Raw genomic sequence first — 25,979 nt, 5'->3', positions numbered from 1 at the left:
GTATATTCAAGAAAGACACATGATAAAGTGCCATTAAAGACTTAAATAATATAAAACCCTGATTTTCTAGCTTATGGAGACAGGCAGAGTAGTGGGATGGAGATATTTTAAAGAGCAGCTTAAGCATTTTGTTTAGAGATATTGGGTAACTGTGAAGCAAGATGTAAAGAAGATCCAAGGCTCTTTCTGACTGCCATTACAGTTAAATAACGTGTATTTTAGGCTCTGTGTTGGAAAATGTAGTTGCAGATGAAAATTCGGTTCTAACCCATCCTCAAGAACAAGCAGCTAAAATCAGAATGGAAGAGGCAGCTAAAATTAGAATGGAAGAGGAGAGACAGAAGTGGGTAAGTGTGTCTATACCTATTACTATCTCAGCTATGGTGTAAAAAACATGATTTACAGAAGACTTTAAAATGCTTCAGGTTATACAGCAGTGATAAGTGCTTTTAACAGTTAAAATTTTACTGTAACTTTTGCTATACTTTTAAAAAATTACGAAGCTGTAGCTGGAATTTAGAATAGAGTGGAAAACCCCAGTTTCTTAAAATCTAGCAGGTGCTATAGGCAAGGTATGTAACCTTGTTCAATGAGAATCCCAATTGTGCATTAATACCTTTACTTTATAAAGGGAGGATATAGTCAACAATACACAACTGAAAACTTTACGAACCCTGTGTAATACTGCAGAAAAGTCTAAGGAATTGTGTTTATACTAGCAGGAAAAACATACAAACCTTAAGTAATTTTTTAAAGAAACAAAGGCAGAAAGCTTTTTGTGTCTCTGGAAATGATACATTTATTATATTTAGAAAATAATAACTTTGTGTACTGTTTCATTATATGTATCGTATTTTCTTTTTTGTTGTATCCCTAGAGACCTACCAGCCACTATATGGTGGTTTATCAATTAAAAGTTGAAATTGAGGTCTTAGTTCTGAGTTAAATTGTAGAGTTTAAAGTTCAGAAGTAAAGGAAATGAAAATTTGACAAAACAGTAATATTTTGGAAAAAAACCGCAACAGCAAATCCTCTATGAAAATGTGGCTACTTTCTTTAACATTCATTTGGTCCCCTTTGCACCGGATCAGGTGTCTTACTGTGTCCACATTAACTGTTCCCAAGTCAACTTTTTCCCGCATTCCTCTTCCTGATGTCCCCGTTCAGACTGGCTCATTAAAGGCTGTTGTCTGCTTCATCTTTGCCAGTGCTTTGAAATTTTTCTTTGCTTCCACTCTAAAAGCATATATGCTGTTGCTCTGTGTGGATCTAAGTGAATTGTAGCTGATAGGTACATGGAAAGAGAATAAACAATATTCAAAATAAACAAACTACTTCAGAGGTTTATGGAGTGCTCTCAAAGCTATTTCAGAAGTTTTGTAGGGCTTGAATTAACACACTTAAATGTGATGAAAAGCTCTGTACAATGCAAAATAGATTTCTGAAGTCAGTTTAAGAAAAGGACTTCTTTTGTAGTCTCTGGAAAATCATAATGTATCTTGAATGGTTAGATTCTGATTTTATCCATTCTGTTTGAGGATTCAGGGGCTGTTAAAAATATTGAGCCAGTAAAATAAAATCATTCTTGTAAACTTTGGAACTACTTTTAAAGGCCTCTTGCAATTTGGAAATGCCTGTCACAAGCAATAGGATTTCTGTTGTAATTTGAAACAAAATTGTGTGTGATGATGTGTATGAGGGGTCTTATTTCTTTGTCATTCTATTCTAGAGATTCACCCTCATTTTTCTTTTCAATAGCATGAGAAAATAGAGCAACAGAAACAGGAGCAGCTGGCCTTGCTTAAACAAATCGAAGAAGAGAAAGCACGCCTGGAGGCTGATTTTCTGAAGATCCAAATGCAATCCTGCTTGGAGGAGGCCAAGAAAAAAAAAGAAGAGGAAGAGCAAGGTCAGCTGGTACAAAGCCACAGTCTTCCTTCTACCGTTCAGCAAAACCAAGTGGAACATGAGGTGAAGAGTTGTAGAAAATTGTTTGTAGGTTTTTAATTATTATTATAATAAAAATCAAGAACGCTATTTGCCAATTTTAAATTATATCAACTAAGACAGTTTTTATTTCTTAGGCTGTAACAGAAATTTGTACATATTAAAGCTTCTTTTTCTAACCTAGAGGCTTGTATTTCACATGGTATCACTGGACCTGAGGGAATGGCATGAATCTGTCAGGGGAGGTTTAGGTTATATAGTATGAAGAATGTTCTTCACCCAGAGTGTGGTTGGGCACTGGAACAGGCTCCCCAAACAAGCAGTCAGAGCACCAAGCCTGACAGAGTTAAGAAGCGTTTGGACAATGCTCTCAGGCACATGGTGTGACTCTTGGGGCTATCTATCCTGTGCAGGGCCAGAAGTTGGACTTTGCTGACCTTGTGGGTCCCTTCCACTCAGGATATTCTATGATTCTGTGACTTTGACTATTGTATTACCTATGCATAGTCCCAGGGGCAGCCCATGTGTTTAAAATACCTATTAGTACAATCTAAATAGAGTCACATAATAATTATGCATGTAGTCATAATCTTTTTCAAGAAGAAAAACAGAAATCATAATGAAAGAAAAGGACTAAAAAAATCTATCTGTATGTTTTTGTCTGTCTAAATCTCAAGCAGATACTTATAGGAGAGGAATTTATGGAGGATGTTGAAGGAAGGTAATTTTTTTAATAGAAAAGCTTGAATCATTTGCACAACCTGTACTCCTCTGAGAACCTGATTGCCTTGGAAGTGCATCTCTATTGGATTGTTGCTCCCTGAGTTTGCTGGATACATTTACCTCTGAGCTAAGTTGCTGCAAGCACCATTGGCTTTGATGGTGTATGCTCTACTTGCCAAGAGAGACTGTAGCTGTAGGCCATCTGTTCCAGGAACTCCTTTAGTTTCATTGCCTCAGGCTGAAATCTCACTGATTTCAAGTGGTGATACCAAGTGGCTTCTGTAAACTTAGGAGAAAGAACATACAGCTTAAGGTTATTCCTGTAATAGACTTCTGTGAGTTAGTTGTGTATGTGAAAAATTAAATTAAAATTATAATTACTTTATTTTGATTAGACTGGAAATATTACTGTATCAGAAATTAGGAGTCCTAGAGAAGACAGCCATTTACAGATGATTCGTAACTTTCAACAACGCCTTCTACAGCAAAATAGGTAAATAAATGCGTTATGAAATGTGAACCTGTTTCAAAGTAATTTGAATTTCTTTGATTATTGAAATTGATGTTTCTTTTTACATCACTCTGAAAAGATTCATGTTGTCTTTCTATTGAGGCTGCACAAACAGACTATTGAAGAAGCGAGAAAGCAGCTACAGGAGTATCAGAATACACTGAAGCACAGATACTTGTCTACTTCTGCAACACCTTCAAGCTCAATGGAAACAAAATCAATTAATTTAAAGCCTGTCTCAGAACCTCTCCTACAGAGGCAAAGAGTGCTACCAACACAATACCAGGCATTGGAACAAGTTAATGTCCAAAAATATGTGCGGTCATTACCAGCACTTTCAGGAACATTACACGTGTTGGAAAAACCATCTTCAGGGAAACAGGAAGAGCAAATGCATAATATTTGTCCTGGCAAACCTGTGCAGTTTCCAGAAGCATTGAAATTGAAGCACAGAGAGTTTCACTTGCCATATTACTGCCCTTCACAGGAACAAGTGGGAATGTTCGAAACCTCAAGTAATCACATCACAGAACCATCTCAGTTCCAGTTGCCTCCAGAGTCAGTCACAAAAGATGTCAGTGCAATCAGAACACAACTAGAAGCACACCAACAACACCACGTTAGATTTTTGTTGCCCGCAGAAGGTTCCTTGGAGTCTCCAGAAACAGTACACTTAAAAGAGTCTTCTCAGAAGATACCTTATCATCAAACAGAGATAGAAGCTGGAGAAGAGCCTCCACTTAAGATACCCCTCATACCAGCAACAAAGGGATCTTGTATAGTTCAGACAGCCTCAGTTGATTCTTTGGTCTATCAGCAGGGATCTGTAGAGAGCACCAGCAAAACAAGCCCTGGACAACCCTTCAGTCTTTCTCAACCCATGACTTTAGCGCATGAAGAATCTAAAGCCCAGGGTGTTGAGGAATTCTTGATACCAAAATCAGGAGATGCATCTTTGTTAAATTATTCTGATATACTGAATTTAAGGGACAGAATGTTGGCCTCATCAGAAAGCATCCAAGCTCAGCAAAAGTATTTGAAAGACTTGCAAGAGAAGCTAGATGCACAGAGAGAAGCTCTTCTTTCTAGACAGAAAATGCAAGAACAAGTACTCTTACAGAAGCAAGATAAATTGAAGGAACTGATGCAGAGACAGCAAGAGGCTTTGAAAGAATTTTTGAACAAGCAGGTAAACTTTATAAATGCTTTGCATAGGGAATCATCCAGTAGGTGATCAAGCTTAGGAGTGAATGCTAGCAATTAGCAAAGTATCCCATAGAGTGTTGATAGTTTTAGGTGATTTACCATAATGAAAATTTTAATTAGGATTTGTGATTTGTAATCAGTAGTTCTTCTCTGTAAGCCCCAAGAGCACAGTTTTGTTCAGTCTGACAAATACTATGAATGCCTGTGCTTGGTCTCTGAACATAATGCCTGTTGAAATTGTTAGATTGTCTGAAATATCTGCAGGTACAGTCTTCATCTCTATAAATGCAGCTCTATGTGAAAAGCAGCTCTTGTATTAAAAATACTTAAGCAATACCTGAAAGGATATCATAGCATCTTGAATAAATTATTTTTAAATCTTGTCTTTGTGTGTACTCACTAGGAAATTGGTTTGGCAGCTGCAGTCTTGTCTTGTAATTTGCTTTTTTCTCAGTAACTGAAGAAAAATCAAAGTTTATTTTTAAGCTTCTAGAAAGCCTCCTTTTGCCTCCCCCCATGTTTTTTTTTTTAAACAGAAAGCATCTTAGGAAAATAATTGTTCCCTGTACTTCCTGTCTTTTGATTTTTCAGTCTCCAAGCAGCTAAAATTCATGAATTCAGGAGCTGAAAAACTAAAAGCAGACTTTTCAGAAATTGTTCCTGTTAAAAATCCTGAGTATTCTGATCTAACCTAACAAAGGCCTTGAAAATGTAAATAATTGTGTTTTAGCACATTAGGTTTGTAGAGCTAAGTAAAATACCTATACATCCAAATGCTTCTGTGAACTAAGCAAATCTGTCTGATACCTTGCGTACTTGAACTACTTTCTCAACATGTTCAATATTATTCTGCATGGAATACACACACAAGAAAATTCTTGTTTAATAAATGAATATAAATATAATCTTACATACATTTGCCTCCTGCCCTTCTAAGGTGAGACATATATGCTCAAATGAAGAAATCACAGAGGCACAAAAACCTGACAGGTTTAATAGAACTGACTTTTTTGAAGTCTCAGAAAACTACCAGCAAGAAAATTGCAGCAGGAGTAAATCTCATGGAAGTGAAATGATTTCTCAGTGCATTGGTCCAGTTGAGCAAACTGGTAAGGCTGTATGTTATATTCTGTAATAATTTTTATTGCTTTACAGCTCAGATGGAGTTTTCTTCCATTTCCCCAAGTTAATTTTATATAGATATATATTATTGCAATGTACAAAACTTTGTTTTACAGAACAGTCTGAGAAAATTCTCTGTAGAGAACAGAAATGGAGATCTTCCAAACCACCTGTGACAAGAGTCAAGTTAGGGCTTGGTTTGGAACAACATGAACTTAGTATTATACCAGAGATAGACACACCGAAGAGTTGCAACCTTTCTTTTGCAGGTAATATATAAAATATGTAATAAATGCTACTGTTGCAAGAAGTAGATTGGAGGAATTTAATCTTTCCTGAAGAATCTGTGAGATGATTGATTATGAAATAATAGCTGAAGTTGGTGGATAATGTTTAAAGGTTTAGCTTTTGAGCATACCAAGAAAGTGACTGTGAAGTTTTTCAAATAAGGAGTTTAGTATCAAGTTTCTACAGAAATTTTTAGACCATCTTTTTTGGGTGTTTTTTTGTTGTTATTGTTGTTTTGGGGTTTTTTTTGGTTGGTTGGTTGGGGTTTTTTGGGGGTTTTTTTGTGTGTGCATGTGTTTGGGGTTTTTTTTACTACAAAACACTATAAAAAATTTATAAAGCAACTACACAAGCAATTATCATTTTATAAATATATTTGTTATAGTCTATATGCAGTCTTTGTAATTCTTCATAAGGAACATTAATTAACAGGTACTACAAACTGATGTTTTCTAAATGTAAACATTTATTTCTTGTTGGACCAACTTGGTATCTTGATTAGACAGCAAGTTTTGTTGGTGAAGGTTTTGATTGAAGAATATATTTATTTTCTTAAAAGCACTTGGTTTAGTAATTTACACTTAGAAGTATAATCCCATTATCACAATCCACAGGTGATGAATTCCTATATTATCAAACCATTAGTCATGATAGGTAGTAAAAATTTGAGATTTTTATTGGATTGGGTGGCCAGAAAAGGGCTGTTGTGTGGTCCGGGCTGGGGAGAAATGAAATCTTTAAACCAGAGCAGGTAAGTTCTAATACCTCTGGATTTGGAGAAATTACTGAAAGTTTTGGTGCATTTGCTGTGTGGAAAAATTTGTTTGAATTTTTTGGGAAGAAATAACTTGGAAGAGCTAGAAATTATTTTTTGAGAAGTCTGTGACCTGTATAATCTTTCAGCCTATATAATTCTTAGACTGTGATGCAATAGTGTTTACTGACCTGATGGAACTAATTTAGTTAAAATGGAGACTGCACAAATTCAGCCGGTTGTTTCTGTAGCATAGAATGTGCATCTTAATGTTGCACATTAAGTGCAAAACACTTCCTTTCTATACCTAAACTGATTACAAATGTTTTAAATCCAGATAAAGCAGATTCTGTTGGTGGAGAACCTTCCCCCGTTTCAGCCATTGGGGAATTTGCTTATGTGAAGTGCTGCAGTCCCAGTCTTTGTGAGGGCAGGTTACCCTTGAGCATAACAAACTATGAGGAACAAAGCTCTAATGGAAGTCCAAGGCAAACTAAACCATCAGGGAGATTATTACAAGAGTTGCTGATGATGGCAGCTGAAACTTCATATGATTCAGGTGAGGAAATCCTCTTCCTTCAAGGGATTACATGAATTCCTTTCAGCAGTGCTGATTTTACTGCTGTTTATTTGTAAAATATGACCTGACTTAAAGGACATGCAGTGCTATTGAAATTCTGTTGAATTTTAAGTTTAAAAAAGGATGTTTCAATAAGCATGTCTCAGAACGAATGAGTTTTTATCTTTTTTTTACTATTTACTTTTTACCATTCTAGTAACAAGTCTGCACTGCAGTACTGTTCATTGCTAGTCAACAGTTTCTTATCCAAGGCATGTGCTTTTTATCTTTGACTTGTAGAATTGTCTGTAAAGGTTAGCAGGTGGGAGCAGACCACACAGACCACTGGTGTGCCTGATTCAGTACCCAGTGATTCCCTGTATTGACAAAAAGGAAATTAAAGCTTAAAAAGAACTGTGGAGTGTTAACATGATGATGTAGATGTCCACTGAAAGACTAGTGCATACAAGAAATTACTTAAAAATACGGTTGAGACAAAAAATAGAAGGCTGAGGTCATCATCAAGCTCGAAAAACAACTTTGAAAGAATAATCTATTAGGTGTGACAGACATGAAAATTGAGAATTGTAGAATATCTCAAGTTGAGAGGGACCCATAAGGATCATTGAGTCCAATTCCCTGCTCCTCACAGGATTACCTAAATCTAAACCATGTGATTAAGAGTATTGTCCTGCTGCTCCTTGAACTCCGTTGGGCTTAGTGCTGGGATCACTTCCCTGGGGAACCTGTGCTAGTGACTGACCACCCTCTGAACAAAAAACCTTTTCCTGATGTCCAGTCTGAATGCCCTGATGCAGCTTCATTCCATTTCCTTGTGTCCTATCGCCCTGCTTAGTGAGAGGTAATTATTTTATATATGCAATTCTTGTTTTATTAGGAAGTTCTGTCTACCAACTTACAATGCATTAGTGTTGACTGTCAGCTTGTGAAAGTAGCACAGTGCTGGAGTTGAGCCAGACACCTGGAATTTTCAAGGGTCTGGTCTGCCTGAATTCCAGACAGGTCAATTCTGCTTTGGCTTTTCTCGTAGCCACTATACACTTTTTACATGTTCCACTGAGTATGTCAAAAGGAAAAATACTGCAATAATGTAAGAATTACTTCAACTCTGTTCTTGTCCATTTGTTCATTAAGAGCTCTTATTGGACATCACACCTTTGAGGATAGGCTGTGTCCAGCTGTGACAAAGTCTGATTCCATGAAATACTACAATTTGTTCAGTTATCAAGAAAGCTTTTGTTAAAGTGGTTTGGGAATGTTCAAAATGATTTTGTTACAGAGATGTTTAAACCTACTAAACATGTTATGGGTAACTTGACTGGCTTTATAAAGGGACAAAGATGCTAGTCTTAGGTAAACAAAGAAAACAGGTTACTAAGTTTGTCAAGAGATTGGACTAACAAGTGGATGTCAAGGTTTTTATTTCCTACTGTTTTTTCCCTGTCTATACAAATCTAGCTTGTCTCTCTGGTCTTTTAACTCAAAGGCTCCAGTACTTTCAATTGCAATGCTTCTTCAAATGCAACTTGCAACTTCAAGTTTACTGCATATTGAAATGCAGTTTATTTTCACTATAATTGAAAAATACTATGCCTGACTTGCTGGGAACTGTTAGACAAAATTTGTAAAACACTGACTGAAGGAATTTGAAGCTGAGTACAAGGTGACAATGTTGCATGGTCCAGGACAGTTTTCAGTATCCATTTAAATGAATGAATACATTACTAGAGCTGCAGAGGAGTTTTCAGAAACTTGGCAGCATTTATATGCACAAGCAGTACAGCTATGTAGTACATATCTGGTTTTGCTAGAAATTTCACCACTGCCCCTAATCTTTAACTGTTCATTTAGTTTGTGTTGAGACATCATTTCCAATTCCATCCGAGTTTGCTTGGAACTGAAATTGTTTTAATAAGTACATATAAGCTCATTTTCTTTCAGCTGCTTTTTTTGTTTCTCAGAATAGTCCTTTTGAACTATATCTATATTTAAACTTAAATTATCACTGAAGAATTTTGTCCTTTAACAATATTTGAAGAAAAGGCCTGTATTTTTCTGAGTAAGTTGTAGAAGCATTGCTAGAGCCACTGTTATTGAATTAATATAAAATATCTTAGTGTCTTTTTATGTTAGAGAGTATTATATATGACCAGTGCAATAGTTTATGTAAGAGGATTAGGAAAGTTTATTTGAACATCTATATTAAAAGAGAAAAACCCCAAAGATTTCTGTGATTTTGTGTAAGAGGATGGTTCTCTTGAGCAGTTCAACAACCAAACTGCCAGTAATATCTTTATAATTTGTAGGCTGTGAGGCTCCCTGTGATACTTTCAGTAACTGCTGTGATATTTCAGCAAAAAAATCTACAGTCCCTTGTGCTTTAAATATAAAGTTTCTGAAGGAAGAATTTAAGGCGCATTTTAGGTTGCTGTTTATGATAGTAACTTTGATTATTTTTATTTGTTTTTTTGAACATTTTTTTGCTACTTGATTCTAACCAGGACGTGTTTGCAGTTTTCCCATGTTTTCAAGGTGTATTTGTGTCTCTAAAGGTGAGAGCAAATGAGTGCTTCGTGTTTGTGATCTTTGACCTTATTCTTTGAAGTTGTATTCTTGGTGGTTTCTACCTTTGACCATATAATGTAAGGCTGTACAACTTAGGAGTTGCACTGCTTTCATGATTACAGAACCAATAGATGTGCACAAATCCTATTAATCACTGCTGACATGTTTTTTCAAAGTAAACATTGAAGATAAAAAGGTAAACTTGGTAAATCTTCTTGGATGCTTTATCAGCACAGGTGACTTTTCTTTGATATGAGACTTGTCCTTGAGTAACAGGCATTTTTTAAAGAAACTTTATAATTAGCTGTATTTCTGTCTTCCAGGAAGAAAGTTAACTTCAACCCTCTAAAATTTATATGCAGTTATGTTTGAATGTAAAATGTCTTAAGGACTTTACTGTGAGGATGGTGAGACATTAGAACAGGTTTTCCAGAAGAGTTGTGGATGCCCCATCCCTGGAAGTGTTCAAGGCCAGGTTGGATGGGGCTTTGAGCAGCCTGGTCTAGTGGGAGGTGTCCCTGCTCATGGCAGGGGGATTTGAAACTAGATGCTCTTCAAGGTCCCTTCCAGCCCCTTAGCATTCTGTGATTCTGAGGTTAGGGAAGGATGAATGCCTGTGCTAAGTACTGAGTGGTTACAAGTGCTCCACAAAGTTATCAGCTGATTCCAACCAGAGACGGCAGGTAACTGCTAAAGTAATGTTGTCATAAGTGACACCAGTGAGACTAAGGTCCAAACTGCTCTCTTCTGCTATGCCCCTAATGCACGATAAAATGAGGTGGGAACTTTGGACATTTGATAATCTTTCCAATCCAGTTTGGTTAGAACTGGCTAATAGAGTCCAAATTGTAATTGGGAATTACAGGGTAACCCAGCAGATGAAATGGACAGTTTGATGGCATAAGCCTAATTTCCTTAGGAAGTGAGCCTGAAACTAGTGACTAGATTTGATACATACATCTCTTTCACAGTTCTCTTTCATTAGGTATCAGTATGCTGGTCTCTAGTTATTCATCCTTAGCAGTTGCCGGGAGCGGTGTTCCAGATGTGATGATCTTCATGTCTCTGTAGTTTGCAGCTCTCTCAGTGTTGGGAGAAAACACTTCAGTTTCATTTCAGTTTCACACTTAGCACTTCTTGAAAATTATTCTTGGAAATAAAAATATATATTTTAGAGTTGTTTGTGGCAATTAATCTACAATCATAGAATTATCAGACTTTGAAGGTGCTTGTCAGCACTGAATGCAGAAATTGCATTTTTTGGGTGCTGCTGTGGTGCTTTTTTTTGCACAGATACTGATATTACTTATTTTTATGTGTAAGAGTATTATGGCAAAGGTGATTCAGTTCCGTGGTAATAGTCATGCTGTACTTCAGTAATTCAGTGTTTCTGATTTCGCTGATCTACTTGGAATGTCTGCTTTTCTTTGTAATCACTTTAATGGTAGATAGTAAAAGATTCCCCCCACCCTAATGAAATGATTGCAGTAACAGTAGCAAAGCCATCTTTCATTCTGCAAAGCCAGAGCATAAATTTTGAGCTCTTCTTGCCTGCTCTTCAGAGAGCAGTCTGAGTAGTTAGAAATTTTAGGAAGGCTGGTCAAGGAGAACCACAGATTGCTGCTGAAATTGGTGGTACACTGGAGCAAAAAGTGTATTGTAGGTGAGAAGAAAGTGGTTAATGATGGGCAAAATTGGTGCCCAAAGGGTGAGGCAAGCAGCAGTGGTGTGTTACTGCCCTCTGGTGGGCCACAAAACATTGCTCACTATGAACTCAAAAGCTCTTTTTGTTCCTTATTGCTTCTGTTACATTTGTGTTCAGCCCAGTCCCAGGATTCTCAAGTGTCTCAAGATTCACCAGTGCTTGCTGCTGAAGTTGGAGAAGGAGTTACAACATGTTCTGGACCATCATTCACACTTGATAATACGGTTGGTCATATCAGTGTAATCAAATAACATAACCCACTCTTTATTTTGTGATGTAATCTTTCTTTCTCATATTGGGGGGGTAGAATAGGTGCACTGTTCTAGGTGCAGCAGCATAACAAACACCAAGTAAAGAAGGGTAACTACTGGGATGGATCTGCTGGCTCTGTTCCTGCTCATACAGCACAAGATGCTGTCTGTTGCCCCTTTGCTGTCAGGGCACACCGTGGGCTTACGCTCAGCTTGCTGTCTGATGAGGCTCCTGGGCCCTTTCTCACAGGGCTGCTCTTTAGATAGACCCCAGCTGGGACTGGTGCATGGGCTTCTTCCTTCCAGTTGCTGGACTTTGCATTTGCCCTTGCTGAGTTTCACACTATTCCTGTAGGTCTAGCCTTACGAGGTGCTTCTAGATGCCAGCCCTGCTGTTCAGTGTATGGCTTGGTCCTCCCATCTTAGCATATCTGGAAACCTGATTAAAGTATGGTGTCATCTCCTCTGGGTCACTGCCAAGGGTGTTAAAGGGGACAGGTCCTAGGGGACAGAGGGGGACAGAGCCCTGTGTACTCCACTTGTTCCCCACCTCCACGTAGAGTGTAACCCTTTAATTGCTGACCTCTGAGCCTGATTATCCAGCCAGTTGTTATTGTCTATCCATTCAGGTTGCGACATCCAAACTGGGACCAAAGAGTATTGTGAGTGTTAAAAGCCTTGCCAAAATCAACACCTATCTCCTTCTGTTTTCTCACCCAAAGAGCCTGTCATTTTGTCAGGAAATAAAAACAGTATTTAAAAAATGCTATGTGTTACATGTGTATGTAGAAGTACGTTAAAATGTAGATGTTTTAAATGTAATATATTTTGTATGAGGTAGTATATAATGAAAAATGTAGGAAAAGGGTTTCTTAGATTTTTTTTTTAATTTTCTTAGTGCACATTTGAAGTCAGAATTTGAGAAGAACTGTTCATATCTAATTCTTCAAAATTTTGAAATACAAGAACTCTCATTCTCTGCTTTGTGACTTTGTAGAGCTTGCCTTAAAATTAAGGAAGATGATTTTTTTAGGGTATTTTGTATATTTTTGTCGTAATTTCATAGAATTAAATTTTAAGTCAGTAACTTGTATGCAAAAGGCTCAGTGTTGCAAGTACTTGTAAAATTCCTGAGTTTTTGATGTTTTGCTTATATGTTCCTCTGAGATCTACAATTCTACTGAAGTGGGTCTGTGATGAGAAATAGCCAAATCTGATCACCAGAAGATAAAACAATCTTCCAGGTGTCATGATTTGTATGCCGTCCTGAGAGGCTTTATAATTGTGTGGGTGGGTGGGTGGGTGGGTGTGTGTGGAGGGGAGGGGGCTGTTGGGAGTGATGTGTCTGGGACACGGGGTGTGAATGTGTTGTACTGAGCAAGGATGAATCTTTATTTTCCTGACTGTTCAAAACATGAAGGCTTCTACACTTGAACTGAGCTCAGAATAAAATGTATGGGTTTAAAGCTTTAATTCTGGACATCTGAGTATTTCATAATAGGTGTGTTATGTCATCCTAGGAAGTACTAGTTTCAGAGGCTTTCATGCAAGGAATACCCTGTGATTTAACTTCAACAATTTCCACTGGGAGCTTTTCAACTAGTGAAACGTTGGATGCAAGCCCTGTTGGCCCTGGTAAGTGTTTGGGGGTTGTTGTTGTTCTTGTAAAAGGGAAATTGTGTTTTCTATTTATTTTATGGCAGAATGGGTCTAACTCACTGCAAGTTCTTCTGAAGTAGGCTAGTGTCAAACTTCATTTAAGGTTTATTAATGCATCCTACAGAGTTGAGCATAACCAGAATGTTTTGTTAAGTGCTTATGATTTTTTACTTTTATCATAATTTAATATGATAATACATCTGCTTTAGCAAAGGATGTTTTGAGTTTTATTAAGCAACTGTAACATTAACAGTTTTCTAGTGGCAGTTTTTATTTTAAAATGATCTTCAAATGATACACTGATAGAAGTTTACTAATCAATACATATCATGGATTCTTACAGAGCTATGACTTCTGTCTTGCTGTTAAGAGAATTGTTCCAGTATCTGTTTGTCACTATAGTAATTCTTAATCACTTATTTGTGAAAATGTCATTTGAATGCCATATTGACCTTTAATAGTTTTCTGAAAAATACATGATCTTATCCTTTTTTTTTTGCAGTCTGCCTCTTGCTCTTGTTAGCTTGTTGTAAGATCAAAAATAATTCCTTTATAATAAATATATAGTTGCTCCTGACATTATTACATGTGGACATGGAAGTGAGCTTGAAAGTGATTAGATAGTGACCTGTAGATTTATTTACTTTAAGGCTTAATATTGTGTTAGTCTGACATCTGATTTCTTAAGCAACCTGTGTGTATATGAGTTATTCTATGTTTATAATCAGATTTGAAGACTACAGTTTTTACAGCCTGAGATTTCAATGTCTTATTTTAACCCTAATGATACTACATAAACTTCATAAGTCACTTGACAAATCTGTGTTTTATTGATGTAAGAAAGCTAAAGCAAATTCTAAGATCATTTTCTTGTAGCTTTTCTTGTCTATTGTTCCTTAGTTGTGGAAGAAAAATACCAGAAGTTTTGGTTATTCGGCTGCATGAATAAATTTTTCAAGTCTAGCTGTGTCTTCACCGTACACTCAGTGCTTAGTAATGACCTTTTCTGATAGCTTTGTGCAATTCTTCTGTAAGCACATAGACAAAGAAGGGTTGGTGCAGTAACTAGGAACTTGATTTTGGTTGTCTTGATCCCTTGGATTTCTTGTGTTGGTATTAAGCAGTTTCTCTTTAATCATGAATAAAAGTCTTGCACGATGTCATAAAGATATTCAAGAGCACATTAAAGGATTGACATGTTTATATGCAGTAGGAGGTTATTTTATGCTAGGTAGCATAAAATAACAGTATTAATTCTTTTCTGATTTTATGATTTCAGTATTTCCTAAGTCTACATTCTGTAAAAGCGCTAAGCTGTACTGGCTCCTTCGTAATTAGATCAACTTGTATTTGTGAAAGTGCGTGGTAAGATTTATAGGAGCATTAACAAGAGACAATTAAAAAAACCAAAACCCCAGAACTCTTTATGAATATTTCAGGATATTAAGCAGTGTCTTTTCAGATGATGTCATGTAAGTGATTTATATGCAAAACCGTGAACATCTAACTTATTATTTCAGGATTGTCTTCTGATGGTACAGAAGGTGGAATTTTGAGAGAAACAACAAGCCGTCCTTGGAACTCCTCGCTGTCTTTTACCTTGCAACAGAGGCAAGAAAATTTGTCTGGAGCATCTGAAACTCGGCTGTCTGAAGAAGACATGCACCTTTATAAAGAAAGTCAGACACAGCAGATCTTGGGGAAACATACTGGAAACTTGAACTCAGAGAACAATACATGTTTCCAAGGTATTTGCTATTTTATAGCATTTATGTGCTGTGCTCTCATCATACAGAATGAGGAGTTAACTCGATGTCACATGTTAGTCTCTGTTATTTATGTTCGGCTTACATTTTAAAGTTAATAATGATTCTATGTGCAAGAATTTAATACTGTGATATTCTTCATCCTTTGTGTTAGATATATGTTAATGAAGCATTACCTAGTGCAGAAAAGCAGGATAGTCTGATCAGGTGTCTCTCAGTTCTGTGCAGCCTCCTGCCACCATGGCTTGGCTGTTTGTTACCTGTGCCATTTTTATTACTTGTTTATGCACAACTTCTACTTCACGAAGATAGAGAAATAGTATATAATACTTCATTATTCACATGGGGTCACACAGTTGATGAAACACTCACTGATTAACAGATTGGTGGGGGTTCTGTGCTCTCTAGAAAAATGTAACGCTTCATCAAAATTAAGAACATCATTATTAGCTATCATGACGATAATGTTAGTGTTTTAATTCAAATTGCTTCCTCCTGGAATGTTTGAAAAACTGAAATCATAGAATTATAGATTAATCTAGACCAGAAGGACTTGTGTTTATGTGGCCCAAATTCTCCTTCTTGCTCATAGCAGAGCCAGCTTAGGTTGCTTAAGGCCTTGTTCAGGCAAGTTCTGAATATTGCCAAGGACAGAGATTCTACACACTCCTGGGCAGCATTTTAATAACTGTTCTTTTCCTCTTTTTTTATTTTTTTTTATTATATCCAACCAAAATTTCCTGTGTCTATCTCTTTTTCTTTTCACTGAGCATGTTCAAGCACACTGACTGCATTTTCCTTAAACTGAAGGAGAGTAAGTTTAGTTAGATATTAGGACGAAATTCATCACTCTGAGGGTGATGAGGCACTGGAACTGGTTGCCCAGAGAAGTGGATGCCCCATCCCTGCAAGTGTTCAGGGCCAGGTTGGATGGGACCCTGAGTAACCTGTGTAGTGGAAGGTGTCCTTGCCCATGGCAGAGGAATTGGAACTAGGTGATCCAGCTCAAACGATTCTAGGATTCTCTGTACTGTCTCTTAGGAGGTAGTAGGCAGCAGATATTTTTGTGCCATTTCCCCCAATTCTTCTCTTAAGATTGAACAAACTCAGTTATTCAGCTTTCCTTTGAACATCATGTGGTACATCCACCCTTTGATCATCCTTGTGGCTCTTCATTGGTCTTGCTCTGCTGTGTCACTGATTTTTGTACTGAAAAGCCCACACTACTTCTGATGCAGTCTCACAAGTGCTGAACAGAGAACGTAAGGACTTAATCTTTTCATTAAAAAAAAAAAAAATTTAGTCAGTGTATCACTTTCTTAATGCTTTTTATACTTACACTGTGTCAGAGTGGAAGAATTGAATGCTGTAAAGATTTTGGTTTTACAAGCTACTATTTGTATACCTGCAGAATATGCTTTATTTACTGCGTAAAGATATGACTGTTGTTTGGGGTTTTTTTCTTTTTTTTTGAGGGGGGTTGTTTTGTGGGTGTGGGTGATGTGTATTTGTTTTTAAAATATCCTTTTTTTCTTACAGCTCTAGCAGCTGAGCTTTGTTTTCCAGAAAGGGAGAAACCTTTTCCAAACTTCCATCACCATCTCTTTCAGCCTTTGGAACCAAGTGTTGACTTTGATACGTCATCATCGTGTTCTCAATATGGAATTTCACAAGACAGTGGAGAATTTAGCAAGGTACTACACAAAAACTCTGGTGGAGGAAATACTTTAGCATAAGGTTTTTGTAAGATTTAAATATATAATCCCCACGCTGTGTTTTATCTAGAAGACACACAGGAGTATTTTTTGATATACATAGAGCTGAAAGTGTTTTTGCTGGTTGTAGCAGAAATGTGATCCAAAAATCAAATACTACCTTCAGCTTTTTATTCTTCACATTTCTGAGAAAATTAATTTTTTTTTTAATGCCACTAGACTTCAAAATTTTCAACAAAAAGTCCAGACATGCTTAGATTTCTAGAAGTGGGAAACGCTGGTCTGAACATGCAAAGAAGCAGTCTGCCTTCTTATCTTGAAACAAACAGGCAAAACAACATTCCATCAGAAGAGTGCATTACAGAAAATCTTACTCCAGGTATGTACAGTGTAGTCAGATCAGTGCTTTCCAATTCAGCCTGTGGTAGTATGTAAATACCAACCCTTAGGATGGGTTTGCCATGTTGAAACGGGGTCAGATCTCTTTGCTGCTCTCAGTCCTGCTTTGAAATGTCTTAACTCTGCTGCTGCTGTCTCACACAGTCTCTTCCACCACCTTTAATGGGTAGAACTCCTAAATTCTGAGAAGTTTATTTCCTCAGCAGTTACGACTTTGGTACAAAAGCACACCTGCTTATTCAAGTCCCTGTAATGGATATTATGTTACTTATTCCTTCTGCAGTAATTATGTTAGTGAAGAAATATCAACTCTGGCTGAAACTGTCAGCTTAAGTCCTTTTCCGGATATTTGTTCATAAATATGCATTACTTTTTAAGTTTGAGGAAGTTAAAGAAGTTCCAAAAATTGATAAAAATTTTATGAGGTGCATGTGCTAGAGTCTCTGAACTTAATCATTTGTCTTTTATATACATTACGTTCTTCAAGGAACAATTTAATTTTCTTTTCCCACTGTTAAGTCACAGCAATGTTCTATACACTGATATTTGGTCTGATTATAGAATTGCTTTATCTCTCTACAAAGTAAGGGGGAGGGACAAGAGAAGAAGAAAGGAACTTTTAAGTTATAATGTTGTAATTAACTTAGTAGATTACATGTTTATGATTGTACAGCAGCATTACATTAACTGTAGCTCATAGCAGGAAAAATATTTTTTAATGTTTTGCAGTTGAATTTAACTTGGTATTTCATGTATTCTAAAGAAAAGGACCAATCTGAAATTCCAAATGCAACTAGTAGCAAACTAAATATTTCATAAAACATTATTTACCAAGAATCAGGTATTTTCAGTGTTTTTCAGCTTTCTGTTGGAGCACCTTAAAGTAACAGGAAATGCAGCACAATATCTTGAGTAATAAATAGATGTATTTACAGTGTAAACATTCCTGGTCAATTATGTTTGTAATTTGCATATATATATACCCTTAAAATTTTTGGACACACATTATTCATGCTGCAAGCAAGTACTCAATGGCTATTATGCTTTTCTTTCTCTCTAGCTGGCAGTTGCTGGTACAAGAAAAAAAGGAAAGTAATAAAAGATGCTAAAAGAGGTTTACACTTAAAGACTTTGTGACTATGGTCACAGCAACTAGGATTTAGGAAGCTCCCTTCTAACTTCAAAACACTTTATTTCTAAATTGCTTATAGAAACAATATTTGTGCTTTGAGTCTTAACTGCAGTATCTCCCCATCTCTTACGTGTTTTTATAATCCCAAACTAATTACTGTTGTGATTTAGAAGGACAAAAATAACATAAGCAACAGGCTAAGCAAGTAAAAAGCATTTTGGGTTTTAAGTTCAAGGAAGGTAATTTAGGGTGCAGTGCTGTAACTTGTAGGAACAGCAGTCGGTATTCCAATTTGAATGTTGTCTTCTACTTTGAAAGTTTCTGTAATGGTGTTTTGGATTGTTTTCTTTGTGCTTTAGAGACTTTGTTGGAGGTGCAAAAGGGACTCAGAGGACTTCCATTTACAGAGTATAAGTTGTAAAATGTATGGCTGTCATTATGTCACCACCATCACAAAGTCCATCCCTAAACATATTCTAAGAAGCAACAAAAAGTATTGTTTCTCAAAATTTTATGTACAGTGATAGAATAATTTTCTCTAATGTTTAATGGTACTATGTTTGAGGAAACTTAAGCAGACTTTTTAAAACAAAATGTTTCTTCCTATTTACTAGACTTTTTGTTATACATTACTGAAAAGTCTTATTATGGGGAGACTTTTAAAGTGAAAATTCTGTTTTGTTAGCAAGCAGTTTGACTTCTGACAATTTTTGAAACAGGATCTGAAGAATCTTTTCACCCCCTTCAATTAGAATCTGCACTGAGTGATATCTCTCAGAATGCTGATCAGCCAGTAGATTGTAGTGCTGCATTACAGAGATCTTTTGAGCAAGCCCCTGGAACTAAAGATGGGGGCCATGAGAACTGTGTTTCACCTGCAAGAGAATATGAAGAACTGTCAAGAAGCATGGAAGGTATTAGCCTCCAGCGTTCAGTGGAAGGTCAGCGAAATAAAAGTCCGATTCCACTGGAAGAGCAAAATTCATTTTATCAAGTAGATACCACACTAGTTACAATGGATGAAACCTATTCTCCACACTTATTAAAAGAGACTGTGTCTTCAGAAAAATTACCTTTGGAGGAATTTGATAAGAAGCATGTGAAGCTTACTGAAAAATCAGTTCCTGTACATGAAGTGAATAATGCTGTGGAGCTGGATTCTCAGTGCAATATGAATATAAAGGAGCCAGAGCAAAGCTTTCCAGAAGGACAGGAATGTTTGAGGGTTCTCAGAGACACCAGCTTGGAAGACTCAGACATCCATTTGCATGCTGTTGTACAACCAAACAGTTTATTCCTGGAAAGACATGAGAAACATTCTCGTTCTGTGCCCAGAAGCTCATGTTGTATTCCAGTCTGGGTGAGTAAAACAGATTTCCAAAAGCAGGGGTTTTTGTTGTTGCACCAAGTTATTTTAGACCTTTAATATCTGAAAGCTTGGCAAATGTTGATTTTACAGTCCTGGTTCCTGTTTTCTGGACTTCTGCCCTACTACTTTCAGATCATAGCCCTGAAATAATTAGCAGTAGCTAAAATGAGCTGAGTTCCCACAATGGTTTGAGGAGCTGTTTCATCTCCCTCTCTTACTATCAGTTGGTAGAGCACATGCAGCTGGGTTTCATGTCACTGTTACCTCACTGTCCCCATTTAGAAGCCTGAAGGAGGTAAATAAATTAACCAAAGCATAAGCAAACTTCAGGAAATAGCTTTGATGTAGCATTAAAAAAAAATTTGCCCTAGAACTAAGTAACTTAAACTTGAGGAGAATGAAGGAGAGCTGGAGTTTTTGTTGTTTGGCTGTTTTGCGTTATTTGTTTCAGTTTTTTGAACTCTGATATACATGTTCTCTTTCTGTATTTCATGTTGCTTGGGGCAGGTTTTCTTCTTCCTCTTGAATGAGCCTCTTCTTTCTAACAACAGCTGTTGCTATTGCTGGAAATATTTATTTTTTTTTTTTTTTAGTTTTTAGTTTTTCTATTTTTACATTGATGACTTGTATATTTTCTTTTCTAGGAGACTGAGTCAGGGTGTGGTATTATGGAAGAACCAGAACTCACTCTGATAAGCTCAAATGACATCAGTACTGCAGAATCAGATATTGAACATATTAACCAACAGAAAATTGAGGATAAAATCGATAACCCAACCTGTGTGGGTCAGTCTGAATGTAATGTTTTTACTGAGGTGAGCATTATCTAATGTAATTCTAACTTAGTATGAATCATAATAAAGAGAGGCCCCACCGTAGCAGTTAGTCCACTGTTGCAAAACAACAGAATGTTGGGTTATCCGATCTTAGTAATTGCTTGGATCATCCTAGTTTGATGTTAGGTTTTCTGGACAGATCTAATAGGTCTTAAATTTGGGCTATTCTTTAAAATTACTACCTTGTCATATTGGTGTAGACAGAGTTTGGAAGACTTGCTGCAAGAAACAAACAATCTTGCTGGTGTTTCCAAGATTAAATTGTATCCCACTAGTTGAAAACTTGAACGAGATGAGAACATAGGACAAAAGAAAAAGGAAAAATCCCCTACCTAGCAGATGGAGCCATAACAGGCTCACACAGCAGTTTGAGGTTTATGGGGGAAAAATAACCAGCTTGTCATTCTGCCACACTTAATTAGCCCATGGTGTGCTTTTTGCTGTTTGCTTATATAGAGCAAAGGCTGTAAATTGCACAGGGGCTGGGTTTTAATGAGACAATAATTTGGGTGCTGAAGCAATAATGTAGAACCAAGTAATCTGTGTCAGTTAGATGAACAGATTAGATGAAATCATGCTTTAATTACAGTAGGCATCTACAGAAGATCCTAAAAGTGTCTAAGGATGCATCTTTATAAAGTAATTGATATGAGGGAGAGGTGAAGGTTGACAGCTGGAGGCTGTACTGCTGCAGTGGGTGTCACCTGTCACTGAGAAAGAGAGGAAGAGTCAAGTGGGATGAGAGTAATGGGGGAGAACTAGAGAGAACAGTAGGAAATGAAAGCAGATGGAATTATGCTGCCCTGTATTAAGAACAAGCAATTGAATCTGGTGGGCAAAAAAGTCTTCAATGGATTTTTTTTTTTAAAGTTTTAAAATGTTTTTAGAAAATAGATTTTTCGTAATTATTACAAAGATCCATTTCTGATTTTTCTTTGCGTCTGCTATAAAGGCAAAAGAATGTATTTTATTTGCATTGGGTCTAAGCTAGTGGTGGTACAGTAGTACCACTCCACTCAAATTGACCGTGTATTTTAAGCATTTCCAGCCACTGATTCCTTTTGAAACAGGAGAGAGAACTTTTACCACTAGCTCCAGATGCAGATTATTCGGCGCTCACAAGGCCTGACAGCTCTCCCAAAGCCCAGAGTCCCAACAACAGTCACTGTCCGTCACATCGGACTGCAGGTAATTATGTGTAACTTAAATATACTGAAGCTGAGATAGTAAATTTTTTTAGTATTAAAATAATCAGCAAAATACACCTCTCATCTGGAAAATTTTTTAGAGCTGCTTTTACTTAGGCAAATGCATCTTGCTGTTCAGGCTTGGTTTGTTGTACGTTTGACCCAGGTTTAGTGTGTGTCGTATTACTTGTCTCATCCTGTCCCAAGTTATGAAAGTTCTACACTACACTTGGTTTTGTATTGTAACAACTTAACTTTGAAAAATTCTGTGTTGTCACAGTTGCACATTCACTTATTTCTCATTTCCTGTTAGTCTCCCAAGCCCTGTAGCCAAAGAATGTTTTTTTTGTTTTTTCCTTATTCTGATAATAGTGTGGAACAGCAGTAAAATACTGAATTATTTTTTGTCTAAGATGAACCACAGTAACATGAAAGACGGGAATTGACAGAACTTAACTGTGTTAGGGACTTATTAGGTCTTTGATATGTTTTGAGGCATCAAGATGCCTCAAGTATTTGTCTCAGCAGACCTGCTGACCATGACTGGATTTCATAGGTCTGAATTGCTGCCTGTTTTAAAAGATGCCTCATCACTCGCAATGCCATTCTCCTAGTGCCATTTACAAAAGTGGTCAACTTCAGCATTTTAGGAGAAGTACATTGAAATGCATGACTTACTGCTCATTGTTAACAGTGAGAAATGTTGAGACTTTCCTTCACAGGGATGCTGCTGGAGTTTGCAGCTACATCTGGAAGTTTGCAAAAATCCTTTTTAAAAAGAAAGCAGAACTTCATCCGGGAATCTCTGAAAAGAGTAGAAGAAATAAAGAATAGAGAGAGAGAAAATGAAAAGCCGGAAGCCAGAAAGCTTCGAGGAGGAAAGTCTGAGGAGTTAAGAAGCAGACAAAAGGAGTTTTGTCTTCTCTCTGGTAGGTTTATCTGGCGACAAGACACACCATTAGGTACCCTTTTAATTGCTGTTTTATATCAAAGAACAGAGTTTATATTTGTTACGTGTTTGCTATTGCAAACTGGGATATTCTTTGTTTTCTTGGGGATGCAGGGAGCTTCCCCCCCTCCACTGCCCTGCTGCCTCTTCAGTTCAGTGTTGTAAAGGCTTTTATGGGTGCTCTTTCACAATCAGCCCACGTTTGTTGTTATAGGTATCTTTGCAAACAATGGCTGTTTATCAAAGAACAACCACATTACTTGAACTGGTGCATCTCTAATGCCTGTTACTGGAGACTTGGAGGTCGGCTGTTAAGAGCCATGGCTGGCTCAAAGCACAGGCAGCAGCCTAACGAGTGAGACTGTGAGGATTTATTTTAACACAAGACATCATCTCCATTGTGTCCATTCTGCTAGCTTGTTTCTTTTTTTGTCACGTCATTTAAAAATCTTTGAAAACCTGTCATGCTTTTGAGTTAGCTAAACTAGAGAATTAAATTTAAGATATGTTTGGCTTTTTTCTTTTTTTCTCCCTAGGAAAAAATGGTGCAGTTGCCAGTCAGTTGAAAAAAGTAGGAGAAGTGAGAGTATCTTCTCCAGAGGACAGGAAGGCTGGAGAAATTGAAATGCACCAGCGTACATCCAGGTAATGCATGAATACAAGTGGGAGAAGTTTGAATTAAAACCAACAGAAGTAGTTAATCTGTGTCTTATGAAAGCTGCTGGTCAGACAAAACAGTTTGTGATCTTCCAGTTGAACGCAGTGCTGCTTAACACAGAACAGTTGGGAGAGAGGAGCCAAGAGTGTTTGATCCAGGTACCTGCTGGGAAAGGCCCTTGCATGGGTGGCAGTGAGGAACACAAGGTCAGCCTGCTGGTTTCACCAGGCTGAGGCTGCTGTGCCACTTAATGCCTGACACTAGATAAAATTTGAAGCAAAGTTCACCGTTTCACTCGGGCACTTATGAGCAGTAACATGAACAAAGTGCAGCTCCTGAACGTGGAGGGGGTTTGTTTGATACAGCTGAAGAATTTTAAGTGATTCTAGATTACTGGAGAGATGTGTCAAATTTTCCTAATTGCTAGCAAGTGAGCCAGTGTAAACGCTTAAGCTTGATAAACTTACTCCAGCTTTGCCACTTCCTTTCTGCCAGGGCTCAATTTTCTTCCTACTGTTCCCACAGACTTTATAATCAACTTGAAGAAGTAAAAATCAGAAAGGAAGAAAAAACAAGGCAAGAAACTTATGCTAAAAACAGAGAAAAAGCTAAAGAGTTTCAAAAGGTAATAGTTTGTTACACTGTCCTCTTGGCTGGTGAGTCTCATGACTTCATTGAGCTTCTAATCAGTCACTGAAGCATAGTTTGAGTGCAGTTGAAATGGAGACCATCCAACCAGTCTAGATTTTAAGTGATGGCATTGGTACATCCCACATAAGAATTTCCTTGTCAACACTATGACTGAGCTGAAACTTCATCTAAAATGCATGGCTGCCTCAGGCTGAATTTTTCTGGTGACTTGAGCTTGAGCAAAAAGGCTCCAGCTGTTATAAAGTCTACATGGCAAAAGAATGGCAGGGTTTTCAGTAGTTCAAACTAGACTGAATTTCCATTTTAAGGCAACTTCTAGGTTTGGTGGGTTTTGGGCTGCTTTGGCTGCTTGAGGTTAGGGTAACATTCTGAGCATGCCTGAACTTCAGGTTGCAAGAATCTTGTCTGGGTTTTCCTCCAGTTGCTGTAGAAGAGGAGTTGAACTAGAGGACTGGAGTCATTGATTCCCTATTCTCTTGCCGGGCCTTGCACAACTGGAAGGAAGGAAATACTTGATGATCCTGAGAGGCTGTGACTACTCCAGGGGGCTCCAGGCCCAAATCCTGCCTTTAGCACTGACCACCCCAACTTCTTTTTGGTGGAATAAATTGGTGCTCTCGTTGCATTGCTTTACAGATTACATAATTGACATAAAATAAATAAGCACACCTTCTCTTCCACCCTGCAATCTGTGGCCTTTTTGGAGCCCAGACAGTCACTGAACTCATCACTGTCTATTACTGATGTTCTGGTCAAACAGATGGGGCAGTACCTCAGTTGTGCCCCTCTAGCTATGCTGGTTTTAGTGTAGTCGCTTAAGCTGCACTAGTCTCATGGTTTGTTTTATTTGCAGAAAATGCTGGAAAAACTACGAGCCAAGAAGTCTTGGAAAGCAGTGTGACAGGCAGCAGACTTGAAGCAAAAGCCTCGCTATGGCATTGGTACAACCCAGACAATGTCTAATTGCAAAGTCATTAGGAATACTCAGCTTTAAGCTGTAGGAAAACAGTGATTAACCCAAAACCCCTGTACAACTCTCCTGTTTAGGGAAATCACTACAGAAGCAGATGGCCTGCTGCTTTCAACATGGTTTGTCTTGGAGTAGACGGGAATGAAAGGCCTTTCTAGATATGCATTTATGTTTTAAAGGGAGATACTAACTTTTGTAATATACTTGTATAAAACATTTTCAAATAAAGTTGCGTTTAGAACATGACTTGAATCATTTCAAGGCAAGACATTTCTTCTGTAAAGCTGGTTTTTTTATCAGTTCTTTGCACTATGTGATTTAAAAAGTGTGGGTTCCTGTACACATGCAGTACGTCTTTTAAGCACTTGACGAGAATAAAAATCTTACTGTTGCTACTTCCATATTTTTCTGTCCATGTTTGATGAACTCCATAGCTAAGTAGTTAAAGCACTAGGGCAAATTATAGCAAAAATTGTGCTTTTAAATTTGAACTTGGTTATCAGCAGGTGCAGTAGCAGAGATGTTTCATTAAATCTGATCAGGGTTAAAACGTACCAGTGAATCACAGAAGAGGTGGGGTTGGGACCTTTAAAGGTCATCTAGTCCAAGCCCCTGGCAATGATGAAGGTGCTATAAAGGTCTTCCTGGAGACTTCTGTTCTGCAGGCTGAACCCCAATTCTCTCAGCCTGTTTTAACAGGAGAGATGCTCCTATCCAGTGACTTTTATGGACTCCTCTGGACCTGTTCCACCAGAAATCTCAGCGTAGTTTTAGATGTACAATTAACTACACTGTACAGGTCCTTTCACTGATTTGAGTCTGGTGCAGTTGCATGTACTGGAGTAGCAAAACAATTGTTACCTCCTGCGTAAGTAAAAAGCCTAAGCCAGAATCAGTTTGTTATGCCATGGAGGTAAGTGGAGGCTGTTTGCAGTGCAAATAATGAGCAGTACAGCAGGTATATGGTCTCAGCTTCACCAGGGCAGTTCTGAAATATTCTAGCTCCTTTCTGAGAATATGATCAGAAGGGAAGAGA

General features: G+C 37.5%; 1 protein-coding gene and 1 non-coding gene across 10 annotated transcripts in view; both read left to right on the top strand.

Annotated features, from left to right (window-relative positions):
- The window catches only part of CEP295 (centrosomal protein 295), a 44,731-nt gene extending 19,387 nt beyond the window's left edge, over positions 1-25,344 (top strand). For 5 of the 9 annotated variants that reach the window (XM_027677427.1, XM_027677426.1, XM_027677428.1 and 2 more), the window contains 19 exons: positions 223-347; positions 1,759-1,971; positions 3,066-3,163; positions 3,284-4,370; positions 5,325-5,496; positions 5,626-5,778; positions 6,889-7,110; positions 11,519-11,625; positions 13,173-13,287; positions 14,832-15,059; positions 16,617-16,771; positions 17,012-17,171; positions 19,043-19,683; positions 20,337-20,507; positions 21,599-21,716; positions 22,438-22,644; positions 23,201-23,309; positions 23,848-23,947; positions 24,827-25,344. In XM_027677427.1, the coding sequence (XP_027533228.1) occupies positions 223-347; positions 1,759-1,971; positions 3,066-3,163; positions 3,284-4,370; positions 5,325-5,496; positions 5,626-5,778; positions 6,889-7,110; positions 11,519-11,625; positions 13,173-13,287; positions 14,832-15,059; positions 16,617-16,771; positions 17,012-17,171; positions 19,043-19,683; positions 20,337-20,507; positions 21,599-21,716; positions 22,438-22,644; positions 23,201-23,309; positions 23,848-23,947; positions 24,827-24,874 (4,229 nt within the window). In that variant the 3' untranslated portion in view covers positions 24,875-25,344. The other 4 variants (XM_027677429.1, XM_027677431.1, XM_027677430.1 and 1 more) reach the window with 4 other exon arrangements.
- On the top strand, positions 12,841-12,924 carry LOC113965037. The gene has a single exon (XR_003533411.1). It is a non-coding gene; the product is annotated as a small nucleolar RNA U2-19 (small nucleolar RNA).
- Positions 25,345-25,979: the final 635 nt, after the last annotated feature.

The sequence above is a fragment of the Neopelma chrysocephalum genome, unplaced genomic scaffold (assembly GCF_003984885.1).
Source record: "Neopelma chrysocephalum unplaced genomic scaffold, ASM398488v2 Primary Assembly neopelma1_43, whole genome shotgun sequence".
NCBI classification, from domain to species: domain Eukaryota; kingdom Metazoa; phylum Chordata; class Aves; order Passeriformes; family Pipridae; genus Neopelma; species Neopelma chrysocephalum.
The sequence above is the reverse complement of the archived record's forward strand: the minus strand, read 5'-3'. Positions and strand labels throughout refer to the sequence as shown.